The sequence below is a fragment of the Podarcis pityusensis genome, assembly GCF_964106645.2.
Source record: "Podarcis pityusensis genome assembly, chromosome: 2".
Taxonomy (NCBI): Eukaryota; Metazoa; Chordata; class Lepidosauria; order Squamata; family Lacertidae; genus Podarcis; species Podarcis pityusensis.
In genome coordinates, this window is record NC_138029.1 from 56,942,392 (window position 1) to 56,958,602 (window position 16,211).

At 43.4% G+C, this 16,211-nt stretch overlaps 1 protein-coding gene across 1 annotated transcript; it reads left to right on the plus strand.

The window, feature by feature from the left end:
* Positions 1-482: 482 nt before the first annotated feature.
* On the plus strand, positions 483-13,701 carry IRF1 (interferon regulatory factor 1). Its single transcript, XM_080997273.1, has 10 exons — positions 483-634; positions 5,789-5,882; positions 6,623-6,722; positions 7,424-7,600; positions 8,181-8,221; positions 9,005-9,134; positions 9,532-9,651; positions 9,996-10,042; positions 10,955-11,090; positions 12,703-13,701. Exons 2-10 carry the CDS (start codon positions 5,796-5,798, stop codon positions 12,786-12,788), a joined length of 924 nt encoding a protein of 307 aa, XP_080853399.1. The 5' UTR covers positions 483-634; positions 5,789-5,795; the 3' UTR covers positions 12,789-13,701.
* The last annotated feature ends 2,510 nt before the right edge of the window (positions 13,702-16,211 follow it).

Genomic DNA, 16,211 nt, shown 5'->3' on the forward strand with positions numbered 1-16,211 from the left:
GCTCACCCTGTCACGGGGATTCGAACTGCCCACCTTCTGATTGGCAAGTCCTAGGCTCTTTGGTTTAACCCACAGCACCACCCGTGTAATATAATATAATATAATATAATATAATATAATAATTAATATAATATGTAATCCGTAAGAGTCCTGTTCCTTCCGTTGTCACCTGTTGGGCAATGTGTCAGGCTGGGGTTTGGGGCTGGCAGGGCTTTTCCAGAGTCCCAAAAGTGGTCAAAGGATTCTTAAGCAGCGTGTGTGTGTGATGTGTGCGCGTGTCCGTCTCAGCAAAATAGCTGGCGGCTGCCGGCCGGGGAACGGGGCGTGGGGGGAGGAATGGAAGCAGGACTTCCCCTCGCTCTAGCACTACAAGCGGCTGATTTCCCCGAAATGATGCTCCGCCGGCAGCATACTCCCTTCCGCGCTCTGATTGGGCGCGGCGCGGGCTCCCCGCCGCTGATTGGGCGCGGCGCGCGCTCCTGTCGCTTGCCCGGGGATTCCCGAGGGCCGGACGCATACATACAGGCGCTCCTGGTCCAGCGGCTGCAGAAGCCGTGGTTCTCTCGCCGAGGAAGGAGCTTGTTCGCGCAGCAGAGGAGCGCTCGCCAGATCCTCCCGGGACAAGATTAGGAAGGTGGGTTGCAGCTCAGCTCCTATCAGAGAGACCTCAGGGGACTGGCTCGCTTAGTTAAGGGTGCACAGGACCGCCGCTCCAGGTTTGCAGTCCTACGGCTGCACACTAGCTTGGGAAGCCCAGAGGCAGGACTTCTGCACCGACCGTGCTTCCCCGCTCTCCGCACGAGATCGGTCGGCTGCACGGGGAAAACTTTCTCGTCTTCTATCGGGGAGCGGGCGGATGGGGCGCCTCTAGTACCGCTGAGATCGCTGCAAGCCGCTTTCTCAGACAAGCGTGTCCTTAGTTTCCTGGAGATCAAAGGCTGCAGGCAGCAGCCGGGCTAAGTTTAGCAGAGCAAGCGGGGAGTTTAATGAGTAACTTTTTTTTTTTTAACCATCCTGTGTGAATGATCCTGCAAAAGTCAAGTGCTGCTGTTTTCATTCAGAGCCAGTAGTTTAGCTGCCTTTGCAGGCTGATGGGGGAAACGCGGGGTGGGGGTAACAGCGGGGCGCCCGCTAGGCTTCTACCTGCAAAACCAGCAACGCATCTGGAGGCGCCTTGAGGTCAGCCAGATCTCATGGTGAAACAAGGCAATCAACGGAAGGCAGGAGAGAAAATCCGGATGCAGAGCGCGCACGGAATCTAGTCCAGTGCCCGCAAGATCCAGGCCACGTGGGCGTGGCTCCTTCCTGAATAGGATGATTCTTGCTGTAGTGAAATGTTGTTTTTAATTGCATCAATAATCGTTTCTTTAGCTAGGGTGCAAAAAGTTAACAGGCCAACTTTTTTTTTATGTAGTGTTTCCCGGGGGAAATTTGCTAGCAACATGAGGGATAGTACTGGGTGGTGTTAGTTATTTTGTTGTTATACCAGGAAGTAAAGTTTGTAAAAAAGAGAGAGAGAGAGAGAGAGAGAGAGAAGGCAGGGGAGAGAACACAACAGTATTTAGCTGCTTTGACACCCTCCCTCAATGTGAAGAGGGATCGGAGGAAAAGAAAACCCGAGCCTTAGAAGGAATTTTGGGACAGGCTACAGGTCTTCAGGACTAGGAAGCAACAGGTTCAGAAATTTTTCTCCGTCTCTGAAGAAAATCTGCTGAAGGAAGTGGAACTTATTTTTTTCTGATTTTAACAAAAAAAAGTTTGAAATTCTCCTCTAAATATTAATTATCGAGTTTGGAGCAAAGGAAGGGCAACATCATATCCCAAGCTTTAAAAGAAGAAACACACTGCTCATTCCTAGGCATGTTTGCTGGTAAACTCAGGGGAGTTCCTTATACAAGAAAGCTTATGTAAGATTTACAGCCCAAATGTGTTCCGGTAATTCTAAAACAACAACAAATGAATGGCAAAATGAACCCAATGCAGTGAGGATACATTTTTTGCTTCCTTCATATATATATGTGTGTATATATATATATATATATATGCAGAAGTGTCCTTACTTCACTTGGTGGAATACAGGAGCCATGGAGGTTAGTGTAACACATGTATTATACTTGGCAGCGAGCAATCAGGAAGGCAGCCAGAACAAAATTCCTCTGCATAAGAACGATATCCGCTTGTAGGATATGTGGAATTGGCACTTAGCTCTGTGGAGCACAGGGCAGTTCTTCTTGGGCCTTTTGTCTTAATTTTGAAGGACTGTAATTGCTATGTTGAAAACAGACGCTTGTTCCTCTTAAACTATCTGTTGGGGCAGCAGGCCATCTCTAGGGAGCAGGAGACATTCTGGGACTCTTTATAGTCCTTTCCGTTGAAGGACGGAAACAGTGAAATCTGGAACTTCCTTAGAAACTCTACATTGTTACAAGGTCTGTTGGTCCCTCTGGCCCCAATCCAGAGGAGTACATGTAGGAAATTGGCAAGGCTTGTGTTGACTGGTGCCAAGTGGCAACTCTCCCCAATGTATCTCCTGCTGCCTTATAAACATTCCCCTGAGTTTTTAATATGTGAAACAGCCTTTCCTTCTCCTTAATAGCTGCGGTTAAGTCCCATCAATGGAACTGAAGCAGTTAATTGTGCTCATTCCCTCTTCCTGAATCTTTAATCTGAATGTAAGCTCCATTGAATTGAATGGGATTTGCTTCCAAATCTGTTTGTGTGCAAAATGCTTTACAGTTCTTCATCCTTTCCCCACAGTACGTCTACAGGGAAGGTTGCTGCAGCTTATTTTACTTTATTATGGTGGAACGCCCATTATATGCAGTGCCTTAGCCCTTTGGTTGTTTCCAAATATGTCTTGCCCTTTCTAGTACTACTGTGTCAGGATTATGTTAAGGTAACTGGCGGCTGTCGCCTCTGGAGGTGGTTTCTGCTGATTTTCTTAAATGGCTTTTAACCAAAAGACAACACTGACTCATACAATCATGCAGTCTACACAATATGGACACAGTTTGGTTAAAGTAACTCACACTGCCAATTTTCACAACTGTGGAATGGACAGGGCAGTTCACAAACTAGAGAGTGTACAGCGTGCTGTCAGATGCACCAGTGGCGATGAACAGAGGACAGTGTTTTAAAATTCTATTGCAAGGGATACTAGATCCCCCTAGGAAACCTACCGTGGGATTCTTCAAAGAAAAGATCAGTAATGGCGGAGAAGCCTCCATGTGATTCAGTTTACCCACAACTACCAGTCTTCCTTTGCTCTTTGTAAAGTTCTTGTGTAGTCACAGCGGCATTTACGCAGAGCAGCAATGAGGCCCAAGAGGCCTGATCCGTGTATTTCATGACTGAACTGCATGTGTATGTACAAGAACATACTCCACAATTCTCTGCTGCGCATTGAAGTCTTGTGGCGAAAACATGATGTGGAAAAGCATTCTCTGAAGTTAGAAAGCTTGAAAACTGTTGGAAGGGTATGGTGGTTAAAGCCATTTTCCACTGTTTGTCCACAGCATCTAGGAATTGGAGGCATGTTGCCTGCGACTACAAAGGTTGCATTCCTAGCTTTTGTAGCTTATTAATATCAACAGAGCCAACCTTCACAATTTGTCTAGTCTTTGCACGCACACACGCACAAAGCCATCTGCGGCATTGGCGGTGACATGTGAAAGTTGGTTGTGTAGATAGTGAAGAAGTACAAGTTTCAATGGTTCCAGTGTTTCAAGAGGCAGGGAAAGAATGAGGGGGAAATTTCTTTCTGTACATGAATTGGGTTAGTCTTCTCCATGTACTCCACCTTCCTTAGTCAGCTTTTTCTGCACAAAAAGGCTTCAGGTTCTTCAGAATTTCTTCTTTGCCCAATGTATGTAGAATCTGTCGATGGGATGTGCTAATGAGCATATCCAGTCCTTTCAGTTAACAGTGCCATGGATAAATTTTCCGTCCTTCAGAGCACAAAAGGATTTTCTTACAGTAACAAATGTTTGCTCAAAATAGAGTAATGATTCCTTGAGCGTGCAATGATTACTTGGTTTGAATCTCTTGCTAATTTGTCTGAAGCATTTCACAGTTAACAAAACCAATTTGCCTGCCCAGTTGAACAGGGAAACAATTCTTGGAAGGCTACAGTGGCTACAGTTCCGCAATGAATATTTGAGGTGGTTGTGACCACAGGATAGAACGCCCATATGATTGTAAGAAGTTGTGTTGAATAAAAGCATACTTAATTTATTAGGGCCGTGGTTCCAAGGAACCTGGGTCTTATCCAGGGTCCCACAGTAAGAAGAGCAGTAATGGCAGATTGTGCACTGCTTCCGATCTTCCTTACGGAGATGGAGGCCACCCTTTCAGTTCTAGCCGGGAAATGATAACCCCGGCAACAGGTCTGACTGGTGCCTTCTGTGAACAAAGTGTGCAGCCTAGACATGTCCTAACATCCTTGGGGATCTGCTGCAGACAGCGGCTTGGGAATTCTATAGCAGAGATGTTGATAGGAGAGAAGTTTGAAAACCATTCCTTCAGAGTCGCCAGACGCCAGCAGATAATATGCAGCACGTTATGACCTTCACTTAATTCGACACAGGCAGCAAAGTGGGTGGTATTCAACAGAGTTTTGCTCAGAGTGGAGCCATTGCAGATAACAAGCGAGCTCCGTTAATTCCAGCGGTTGCCAAGCATTTAACAACAGCATTATGGACAAATCCAACCCTGAAGTGAAAGCTTTACTGCCCCTGAGATGGCAACACTACCTGAAGGCAGCCTCTCTACCTATTTCTAAATTACTCTGGCATGTCCTTAGATACCACCTTCGGTCAATATGCAACTGGCATTCTGCATTCTGCATTCTGCATGGGTTCAGCTAGCAAAGTCAAGATGAGCATTTTAGTTAGTATCTTACAAGATGGGGGTTGGGGGTTGGAGGAATGATTCTGGAACACTGGGGAACTGAAAACCCATGTGGTTTTAATGACAGGGGTGTTGGGTTTAGAAAGAGAAAATTCAGGTTGAAATCCCTCCTCTCAGCCATGCAGATGTCTGGGTTGCCTTTGACCAGTCACTGAACCTATTCATTAAGGGGAATAAAATAATATAACCCCTAGTTCCTATGCTATAACTAAGAATACATTTAAAGCATTATTATTCCTGATTCCACTCTGCTGTTAGCCCTGTGTTTTAAATTGTAAACTCCTAGGGGCAGGGGGTCTATCTTCTTCTTCTTCTTATTCTTCTTCTTCTTCTTCTTCTTCTTCTTCTTCATTAACCGTAGTTACATCCATACATCAAAGACATTTTATAGTCTGTAGATCAAACTCATCAAAATAAAAATTCCAACAAAGTAGTATATATCTTCATAAATTTAACTTCCCGTCCTTCTCAATATCTTTTCACTCTAATAAACCTATTACCTAAACTTATCAGCAAAAATATGATAAAATATTAATATGCAAATATGTATATATATCTATTTAACCCATTTAACCTTTATTTGCAGAGCTTATTCAAAAGCTGCTACCGAATTCAGATTGCAACACTTATTTTTAAGTACTGTAACTCTTTAGAGGTTCCTAGGGGCAGGAGTCTATCATGTCTTCTTGTATTCTATAAAAGACAGATTATGATCTGTATAAAACACAGATCTCTTAGGAGGAAAAAATGGGGATAAATACATCATGAGTTTGTTTTGAATTCTGTGAAAACATCCATTCCGGTAAAATTCTATGAATTTCAGAATTTTGAGGAGTCTTCTTCTTCTGCTTCTTCTAAGCTCAAATTATTTTTCCTTCAGATCCAATATGCCACAAACAAGAATGCGCATGAGGCCTTGGATGGAATTGCAGATTAATTCCAATAAAATTCCTGGACTCCAATGGATCAATAAGGTACGGGTTTCTTTTTCATTTTTCCTCTGACTTTAAAAATATTAGCCTTCTGTATTTTTTTGCTTTTAAGTCCAGAAGCAAATTTCAGAAAAATAAAGAGATCTCAGCAGCTGATTGTCTTTGACAGTAGGTAAATGTTGCTGAGAATTCCATATCTAGGAAAATGAAATTATCCAATTCTCAAGTGACACAAGTTATCATCCTAAGAGTTCTATCCCACTAAGTCATACTTAGAGTAGACCCAAAGCTAATGTAAGTCCATAGACATCTATAGCTCTACAGTGAGTCTAAGTCGGATACAACCCTAACAGTTTAACGGTATCAAGGCTAAAAAGTTGGGAGGAACGTGGCATGCAGACCTAATTAAAAGTGATACTGTATAAACATCACCTCAGTGAATGAGTTGCTGTGTAGCTGAGATTTAATGCTGATTCTTACTTTCATACTCATTAATAAAAGAAAATAAATGCTAAACCCTCTTGAGATGTGTAAGATCACCAAGCTGATAGGGTTCTCTGTGGTTAGCATCCCCAGAATACTGTATGGAACAAAATCATACATCAGAGTCTGTTGTACAGGTTGCTGTTACATCATATTGTAGAGAAACTGCACAGGCAGGCAGAGAAATACCAATCAAATTGCAATACTTTCAGTTCCTTTGACTTCTTGGGTTGTTCTTGATACTGTTTTCCATATGTAATTCAGGCACACCCACTAAAATCTGTACTGTTGAATTGCAGGATGAAAAGTTGTTCCAGATCCCATGGAAACACGCGGCCAAGCATGGCTGGGAGCTGGAAAAGGACGCCTGCCTTTTCAGAAACTGGGCCATTCATACTGGTATGGGCCATTGTCAGGGCAATTTGTTTTCTACAGTGTCCTTCGCATAGGCACAAGTGAGGCCAGTACCATTACATTTCTGGGGAGAGTGTATTTACATCAGCAAAAGAGGTAACTACTTTAAGCCCCGCCTCTTCCCCCCCGGGTCACATGAATGCTTGCAGCCCCTTGGTAGGCTAGAAGCCTCCTAAAAGAGGGACAAGCGCCAGACACATTAGCCAAGTGTGGCTGACATTGTTGTTTGGTTTGTTTCTTTTTAGGCTGTAGTTATGATTATCGTTACCAACTGCATTCATGTATATTTCACTGTTGCAAATGGCCTTGAGGCTTTTTTTGGTAGAAAGCGGCAAACAATATTATTATTAAAGTTTTATCAGCTGCCCGATAAACAAGAGCTCTTCGGGCAAAGGACAATGTAAAAACAAAGTAAAAATCACAGTTGTAAAGATATGGGCAGACTCTCCAGCTAGCCACAAACAAAAAGAAGTATGTACAATAACGTTTGCTTGTGTTCGAGTTACTTTGAGTCACACAGGCTGAAATGTGTCCATATTTACTTATTTTTTAGATGAGTCAGTTATTGAGCACCTGCATATGATGGTTGAGTTTTTAGGCTGTGAGTGCCTGGATTGGGACCTTAGTGGCTATATCTGGATTAGGTTACTTGTTGCTCAATGCAGATTTATGTTGTCATTATATAGGGAGGTACAAACCAGGTGATAAAGAACCTGACCCTAAAACCTGGAAGGCAAATTTCCGTTGCGCCATGAATTCATTGCCTGATATTGAAGAGGTGAAGGACAAAAGCATCAGCAAAGGTTCCAGTGCTGTCCGGGTCTACAGGATGTTGGAACCCTCAGCAAAGTCACCAAAGAAAGGTATGTTTGCAAGTCATTGAGAGGGACCATTTCCAAAACGGAATACATATTCACTGAGAATAAGGCTATGTCTTGTCTTTAGTATCACAGACTGCTTGGCTCTGAATACCCACCATGGGAAAGGGCTTGTGGGTTTCCCCACAGGTATCTGATTGACCACTGTAGACAAAAGATGCTGAACTAGAAGAGAATTTGATCTGATTTATCAAGGCACTTCTTATGTTCTTAAAGTTGGTTTTCGGAATGCCATAAAAACTCACTCTTGGCAAAAGAAGGGAACTCAGTACAGAAGGTGTTTACCAGGCAAAGTCTTGTGGCCTCCATGACAAGGTCATCACATGTTTGCTTTTATGGTCTGTGAAATTCTACAAAAATTAATGGGGAATCTTTGTAGGGATAGAGCCTACAAAGCATACATGAGAATACCACAAATGATTCAAGTATTTTAAGTTACTTTGTACCATAAAATTGGTGACACCTGAATTTGTTGGTACTGTCCATGTTCTCTACAGCTTCTCTTTCTTTTTCATAAATGCATTTCATTGTATTAAATCTGTACACTTTTGTTTTTCGTTGGCAGAGAAGAAATCAAAGTCACTGAAAATCAAGAATGCAAGAAAGGTATGTATTTACCCTTTATCGTCAAGCAAGTGAAATATTCACATGGAACTCAAAGCCTGTGGATAACTTGATCCTAACCTAGAATGGGACAGAGTTCATATTCAGGGAACTTCCAACCAAAACTAGTCTCAGAAGAGAAGCACTGACAGGTTGCTTGTGCCAATGTCTTCTGCATGTGTAGTGAAGTTGGGAAATCTTGGTATGTTAAATGCTGGTTCACGCAGGTGTGAGGCATTGTGGGAGAGATAAAATTGTGGCCATCCGGGGAGTGAGTGTTTGGTCTCTTTAAATGTAAAACTCCCTGTCTCTAGAAGTGTGAGTCAATTACATCTTGACTCTATGCAGGATGAGATGTTATCTGATTTACAGACTCTGGCACAGCTGGGGGCCTGAGTGTGGATTGGGTTGTAAAAAGGCACAGGAGGCTTTCAAGTAATTTCCAATTTAGGAGCCTGGTAGGTGCAAGAGAAGCCTGGGAATGGAGGAAGAGCCTTTTGACCTAGAAGCTTCCACAAAATGAGATGGATAATTCCATGAAACCAGCCAAAACTAGTCTCAGAAGCGAAGCACTGGCAGGTTGCTTGTGCCAAAGTCTTCTGCATGGAAGACCCATTTTAAAGGGATGCTTATGGCTAAAATTAGATTTTTAAAAATTCATGGGTCATCTGTACTTGAGATATGGATACCCCAGATTGGTTTAAATGATGCTTTCAACACACACACACACACACACACACACACACACACACACCCCTTGATAAAAGAGGTCTTTGTTTTCTGCAGTCAGTGGACGATATCAAGACAGAAGAGACAGTCAGTGCAACAAACAGCATTCAGCTGCCGGACGACCACAGTAGCTATGTGCTTCCCAGCTACCAACCAGAGAAAATGGAAGTGGGGAGCACATTAGGAGGTGAGCTACAACTTGAGTCATCTGTTTCTGTGGTTTGCACATGGTGTTCCTATTACCCCAAATGAAACAAGATGAAGCCTTAAAACACACACCCCATACTCCCAAATGGTTGCTATTTGCCAGAGAAGATGGGTCATGGGTGGTCAAGTTGCCTGCTCTTTATTTATTTAGACTGCCTATATCCTGCTTTTAATATCCCCAAGAGAAGTTCTCATTGTGACTTATCAAAGTGTCTCAAAAGAAAAGGGCATGGATAAAGCAGGATTATTTATTTATATTCTCTCCCCCCCCCCCCCCCGGTTTGCTTGGAATGAAACTGTTTTCAACTATTTGGCACAATCTTAGGAAAGAACCTCCTTCATAACGATTCTGACATAGTTTTTATGATTTTTTTCAGATCTCTCCTCATGTAACTTAAACCCTACTGACTGGGGGTGTTCGCTGGAGCATCAGTTGCCGGACAGCACAAACGACTTGTATACATTTCAAGTGTCGCCCATCACATCCTCCTCTGATGGTTGGTGTTTCATTTGTTCATAACTGTTGGGCAGCTGATTGATCAGAATTGTGCTAAGAGAAAGAACCCAAAATAACAGGATGGCAGGATTTATGTAACCTGGAAAGAGAATGATTCTTGTGCTAGCTACAATAGTGTAAATCCTACAGAAGCCAGTAAAGTTGCTTGTGTAAATAAATGGTCAGTTTTATATTGTTTGGGTCATGTGACTAGAAGTTATGGTTGGCGGTAAAAGATAGGAAAACACTTGTAATAAAAAATGAGTCTGCAAAAACTATTGAGTTTCACTGAGTGCCTTTTTCCCCTCCCTCTTCTTCCTACAATGACTTCAAATAACAATGCAGGAACCGATGAGGATGAAGATAAATTTGCATCGGGTAACTTGTATCAGGTAAGACGATCTTTCCTTTTCTGAAAGGCGCGCACTGGAGGAAGGTGTTTTGCAGTCAGCACCCCTTTCCTGCTGAAGCCCCCAGAGGAGGGGCTGCTTGTCAGAGTAGCTGAGTTGACATAAGGCACCTTCAGAGGGTCATATGAAGGCCCTGAGGTGAAGAGCCATAGCTTTGCATGCAGAAGGTCTCAGGCTTAATCCCTAGCATCTCCAGGTAAGGCTGGAAGAGAGCCCTGCTTGAAATCCCAGAGAGCTGCATTCAGTCAGGGCAAACAATATGGAACTAGATGGATCAATGGTGTGACCCAATATAAGGCAGCTTCCTATGCTTCTAAGGGCTTTACTCTTGCTTCGGCTAAACCATCACTAAGCTCTGACCACAGAAATCTGAGCTTGGACCTACTCCTTGAGCCCTGAGCCAAGCATGCTTGTGGGGAGTTCAGCTGCCATAGGTGAGCATCCCATTGCTGCTCCTGCAGGCCAGGGAGCTGAAAGTCCTTTGTGGGATGAGAGAGAGGCTGTGTGAGCAGGAACATTCCCATATCCCAAGAGAGGCTCTGCAGCTGCTTCTCTGTTAGGGAGAATGAGCTGGCATTACAGATGAGTAAAAAGAGAGCATGCTTCCTGGGGTTTTTGTAATGTTACGTGTTTGAACTTGGCACAAGCAGTCAGTGCATCATTTTGTGCATTGAATTAGAGATGCAGAATAAGAAATTTGTTTGCTTCCATTGCCCTTTTCCATTTGGCCTGACCAAATGAAGGTCACAAACATTCACTCCAACGTAAATTTGCTGAATTACTAGTTACTGTATAACGTAATAGATCTGAAAAATGGACGACAGTGGCTGTTGAACTTAACTGAATACCGATATGGACAGATAATTTAAAGTATTCCCCCCATTTTTCTCCTAGGAGCTACTATCATCCACTTGGCAGCCAACCAGTGTTGGTGGGAAAGGTTTCCTGATCAATGAAACTGGCATGCAAAGTTTATTCTTTGACTTCAGCTTTCAGGAACAAGATGCTGCCATTGATACAACAAATGCAGGTATAAATGCTTTCTGTTTTACATTCAGAATACAGCCAAAGGCAGGAAAAATAATCTAGTTAACAGCTCAACTCACCAAGTGTACACCCAGTGAATGCCCTTATGCCTCAACAGTGAGGATGCTAGGTCCAAACTGTGACATTTATTCATTTCTTTCCTATCTTGTCCTAAGGACAGGTGGCACATACAGCCATGTATGCTGTTTTATCCATATGTTAGGCATGGATGTCCTGCCAACCTAGCAGTTCGAAAGCATGTCAAAGTGCAAGTAGATAAAAAGGTACCACTCCAGCGGGAAGGTAAACGGCGTTTCCGTGCGCTGCTCTGGTTCGCCAGAAGTGGCTTAGTCATGTTGGGCACATGCCCCGGAAGCTGTCTGCGGACAAACGCCAGCTCCCTCGGCCCATAGAGCGAGATGAGCTCCGCAACCCCAGAGTTGGACACGACTGGACCTAATGGTCAGGGGTCCCTTTACCTTTAGGCATGGATGGCGGCGCAGAATTGTGAAGCTGCCATCCAGACACTGGGGCATCACTGCTGCATACTAGACAGGGCTGAGGCAAGGTGGCAGCAGGGTCAGGCCACGTAGTTTCAGCAGCGGGACCACGGCTGCCAAGTCAGTGGAACCTCTGGCACAGCTGCGCAGCCCTGACTAGGTTGCTGGTTGCCCTGCCCCGACCCCGTTCAAGGAAGCGCAGCCATGGTGCCGGTGTCGGGAGGGTACAACTCCACCCCACCACAAGCACCTCTATGACTTTAATCCTCCAAACAACGTTCAGGAAAGAGAGTGATTAGTCAACAGTTTTGAGGCTAAGCAGTAAGTTCAGTCCACACGCACAGGTCTCTAGACATTAATGGCACTATGCTCGGTCTGTGCTTTCTGAGCATTTGTGCATGCAAGTCATCCAGTCTCCCAATGATGAATATGCGTGTGTGAACCCACTTCTTGCATTTGCAGCCACCAGACTGTGCACTGTACACAAAATGCATCTTACGCAAAATAGCCCAAATACAGTACAGAAGCCTTCGATCCACAGGCTGTTCTCTTCTCTCAAGGTCTATCTGGGGCAGCCTCTGTACACTCAAGATAATGATGTCTTGGTGCTGTTAAGTGATGCTCAGGGCAATGAAAGAATGTGGGATACCACACCATTGATTCTGGAGGTTCCTAATTGGAACCTCTAATTTTCAAAACCACCAGAGCTCTGCAAAAATCTGCTTTTTCAGAGTACGTATGGGTCATATAAATTGCCCATCCTCACATTATCATATCATGTTCTGGACCTAAGATGCATAAGCACATTCAACTGAGCTATTCTGTTGATTTATTTTAATGATGGCTTTGCCTAAAATCATGCTTCAGTCCTATACTGCAGTTCTTGTAGTAAATCTCTTGAACTAGCATAGAGAGCTTGCACTGCACTAGCTTCCTTGATATGAGCTCTGGGTTTATTAGTGAGCAGTGATTAATTATAGACCTATGTTAGGTTTGTGAGGGTGGGGTGGTGGAGATTATAGCTCTTGGGATAAAATTAATAAAATAATAATAATAAAGCTTTACACTCACCCTATCACCAATTAAATTGTGTACAATTTTTCCTTGTTTCTGCAGAAATTACATTGGACATGAAAACCAGCTTGGATTTCACATTGGAGTCCATTAGACCAAGTTTGCCCACCATACCTTGTAGCATGTAAAGCTGTTTTTTGTTTTTGTTTTTTAACCACTAAGGCTGCGCAGTTTTATTTCTTTTGTCATCTGTGAAAATGAACCTAACAGGAAGCGTTGCTAATACTCTTTTCAATGTTTAGACCAGAAAGTCATATTCAAGAGTACAGCATCTGCGGATGAGCAAAGATATCTTTGTGGTAGAACTGCGTCCCACTCCGTTGCTTGACTGTATCATGAGCCAATTAAGTCATTATTGCTGCTTTCCCACCTTAATTTGTTCCTACGTTTAAAATGATCAGGGCTCAAAGTATTTTAACATGCAATATACATGAAAAGGTGCTTTGCACCTTTAACAAAATGGCAGATATTTTAATCGCACCCATAGCTTATACTTGTCATCACTGCACACATCTGGAAGACTGGTGAGGCAATTACTGACCGAAGAGGTTTAGTACAAGTTTGTGCTTTTGCATTCAACCAAACATTTCCATGGGGATGTCCCTTTTTGTGATCTGAAGTCTCGGATCTGGGCCGCAGTTTTGTAAATATGTTTCACTCAATAATATGTGAAAATCAGATACACATGTAGTTCTGTGTACTAGGCATTTCTGAATTTTACTCATAGGACATTTTAGTGGTTTCCTGACAACATATTTCAGTTTATTGTCATCAGTTTTTCAGATGGGCACTATGTTCCACTCTGAAATATCTAATGTTCTGTTTATTTATATGGTGCCATTATCAAGAATCATCTGAATGGCTATTGTTGAGAGTCAACAGAAGTTTCAGTAAAGTGCACACTTATGGAGCTACAAGATAAAGTGTTGGTCTCCACAAATCATCAAATCACTAAGTTGCAGCCTTAGTAGCTTTGTCCCTGTACATAGTTTTTGTATATAAAAGGTTTACAATTATTTTAATTAAAAAAAATGTATATTTTGTTTCTTGTTTTATTTCATGTTGGAGGTGCCCAAATGGGGAACAGTTTTTAAAAATATATTTATTATTTTTATTGAATTCTTACAACATATTACAACACAGACAAACATATTTTTTGGTTTGCCTTGATTAGGGCTGTACACCAGATTCAACTGAATGTGAAACTAAATTGGGTAAATTTGCATGGATCTTGGCTTTGGCTTAATTGGGCCAAGACCGTTCTGGGTTGGGTTGGACCACCCAAAAGTGACCCAAGGCTATCTAAAATACAGGGTGGTCAGGGTGCAGGGGAGGAGAGGGAGGCGTGCAGTCTTGCAAGAAAGTACCGTAAGCCTCTTTTATTTCACTGTGACTTCCTTTCAGTTAAACATATTCAAGTAAGCCTGGCAGAAGGAAAACAAGCCTCTAAAATAGCGTTGGAGTTACACCACCCCTTTTGCCAGCTTAATTCATGCCAGATTGCCAAAGTACGTGGCTGAACTGAACAGGTTTAGGATCCAGCTTAATTCCCCACCCCAGATCTGTCCCCATCGTGTGGTTTTAATGGCAGTTTTAAACAACAGCAGAGGTTCGAGTAAAGCTTGGATGGACACTAAGTGTTTAAAAAACACCAACTAACAAGCCACCTTTAACCAGGAGAAATAGCAGAGATGCGTACAACGCAGACACCTAACACCAAAAAGCTAACACAGCCTTTCCAAATTATCTTCTTGCTGTAGTCAAACCTTGTTTTAAACTGCCACTGCCCCCCTTCGTGTAACCTCCCTGCTTACTCAAACCTCTGTCATTGTTTATACAGTGGTACCTCAGGTTACATACGCTTCAGGTTACACACTCCGCTAACCCAGAAATAGTGCTTCAGGTTAAGAACTTTGCTTCAGGATGAGAACAGAAATCGCACGGTGGTTGTGCAGAGGCAGTGGGAGGCCCCATTAGCTAAAGTGGTGCTTCAGGTTAAGTACAGTTTCAGGTTAAGAACAGACCTCCGGAACAAACTAAGTACTTAACCTGAGGTACCACTGTAAGAACCACTTTCCCCCTTCTCAATGTTTATCCCTCCTGGGTTTTTCCCAAGCAGCCTGAGAGTGTACCTAAGTGTCAGCCTTTGCCCCTTTCCACTTCATGCCTCTTCTGGTTCTGGGAGACATCCTGGCTTCTTCACCAGCTGGACTCATCTCTGCCACTTGGCCTCCCTCCCCTGCTTCTCTCTCTGCCATGGACTCTCCCTGATCACTAAACCATGTGACTTCTTCAGCTTCCGACATGTCCTCTTCCCAGTCTTCTCCGACTGCTCATCATTGTCCCACCACCAATCCCTGGGCTTTGAGCCTTCTTCCCTTGGGGGTTCCCCAGCTGGTCCCCCCCCCCACCATTCTTCTGCATCCAACCAGTCCATGACGCTACCTCTCATTTGGAAATATAACCCAGTGGTTTTTGAAGTATCTGCGTGCAGGGAGCTCTTGGTATGTATGATTGGCTGCCAACTCATGTGCCTGCAACCTCACATTCTCCTGTGGCTCCACATTGCAGGGGGAGATTGTGAATGCAGAAACAGCTACTTTTCAGGGAGGTTTATATGCCATGACTCAACAAATCTCAAACTGATAAATTTCCTGTGCAGCTTGTGAGGAATCCCACTGTTCCCTAGACTTTAGGTACTGCCGAAAACAATTAGTACAGAAGGGGTGTTGAAATGAAGATCTCCCACATGCAGCAAACACGCTGGTGGGGAAATTTGGACTATTCTTGCTGCCCCACACGAGGTTTGCACACCTCCTTGGTCTGCCTTCGCAAATTTGTCAGTGTGGCTTTCGAAAAGGGACTCTGCACATACAGCTTAGCTGTGCTGAGCAGACCCCCTGCCTAACCGAGATCCCCAAGGAGCATTCCTGATCATGTGGGGTGAATATCTGCGTGCTATGTCCAATCCTCTCCCCATACATTGAGCATATGCCCAGAGTAGGATCATGTGGCTCCCCAATAAATTTTCTGAATATGATGCAGTGTCTGCTGATCACTCTGTCTCTTCCAACCAGCTGTAACATCTACATGTTTTGCGACCTATTGCACTGATGGCAGCAAGCCAGAGCGCTTACAACTGTGCTCTTCTTAATATTGGAATCAAGCTTCCTTTGTGAACTATTGGCAGCTAAAGTTGTCATTTCTGTTTTAGAATGTCCAGTTGTCCAATTTTAAAACCAGTGTTAAGAAAAATGAAGAGTTAGCAAGAGTGGAGTTTTTTCTCTTTAAAAAGTATGGAACAATGTTTTTCTACTTTGTCTTTCCACCCACGTTTGTTTATTCTTGTGACCTCAAAGTAACAAACAGACATTTATTCACAGGGACTATGATATTTTGATAGCTACTAGATTTGGCGGGCAACAAAGGCTGCACCAGACTGAATGTCCATGTTTTACAAGAAATTTGGCATCAGAAGGTAGATTGCCCTGATGTGATTAACCTTTTATTCAGCAACATTTCGCTATGAAGTCGTCTTGGGTAGATTGTGA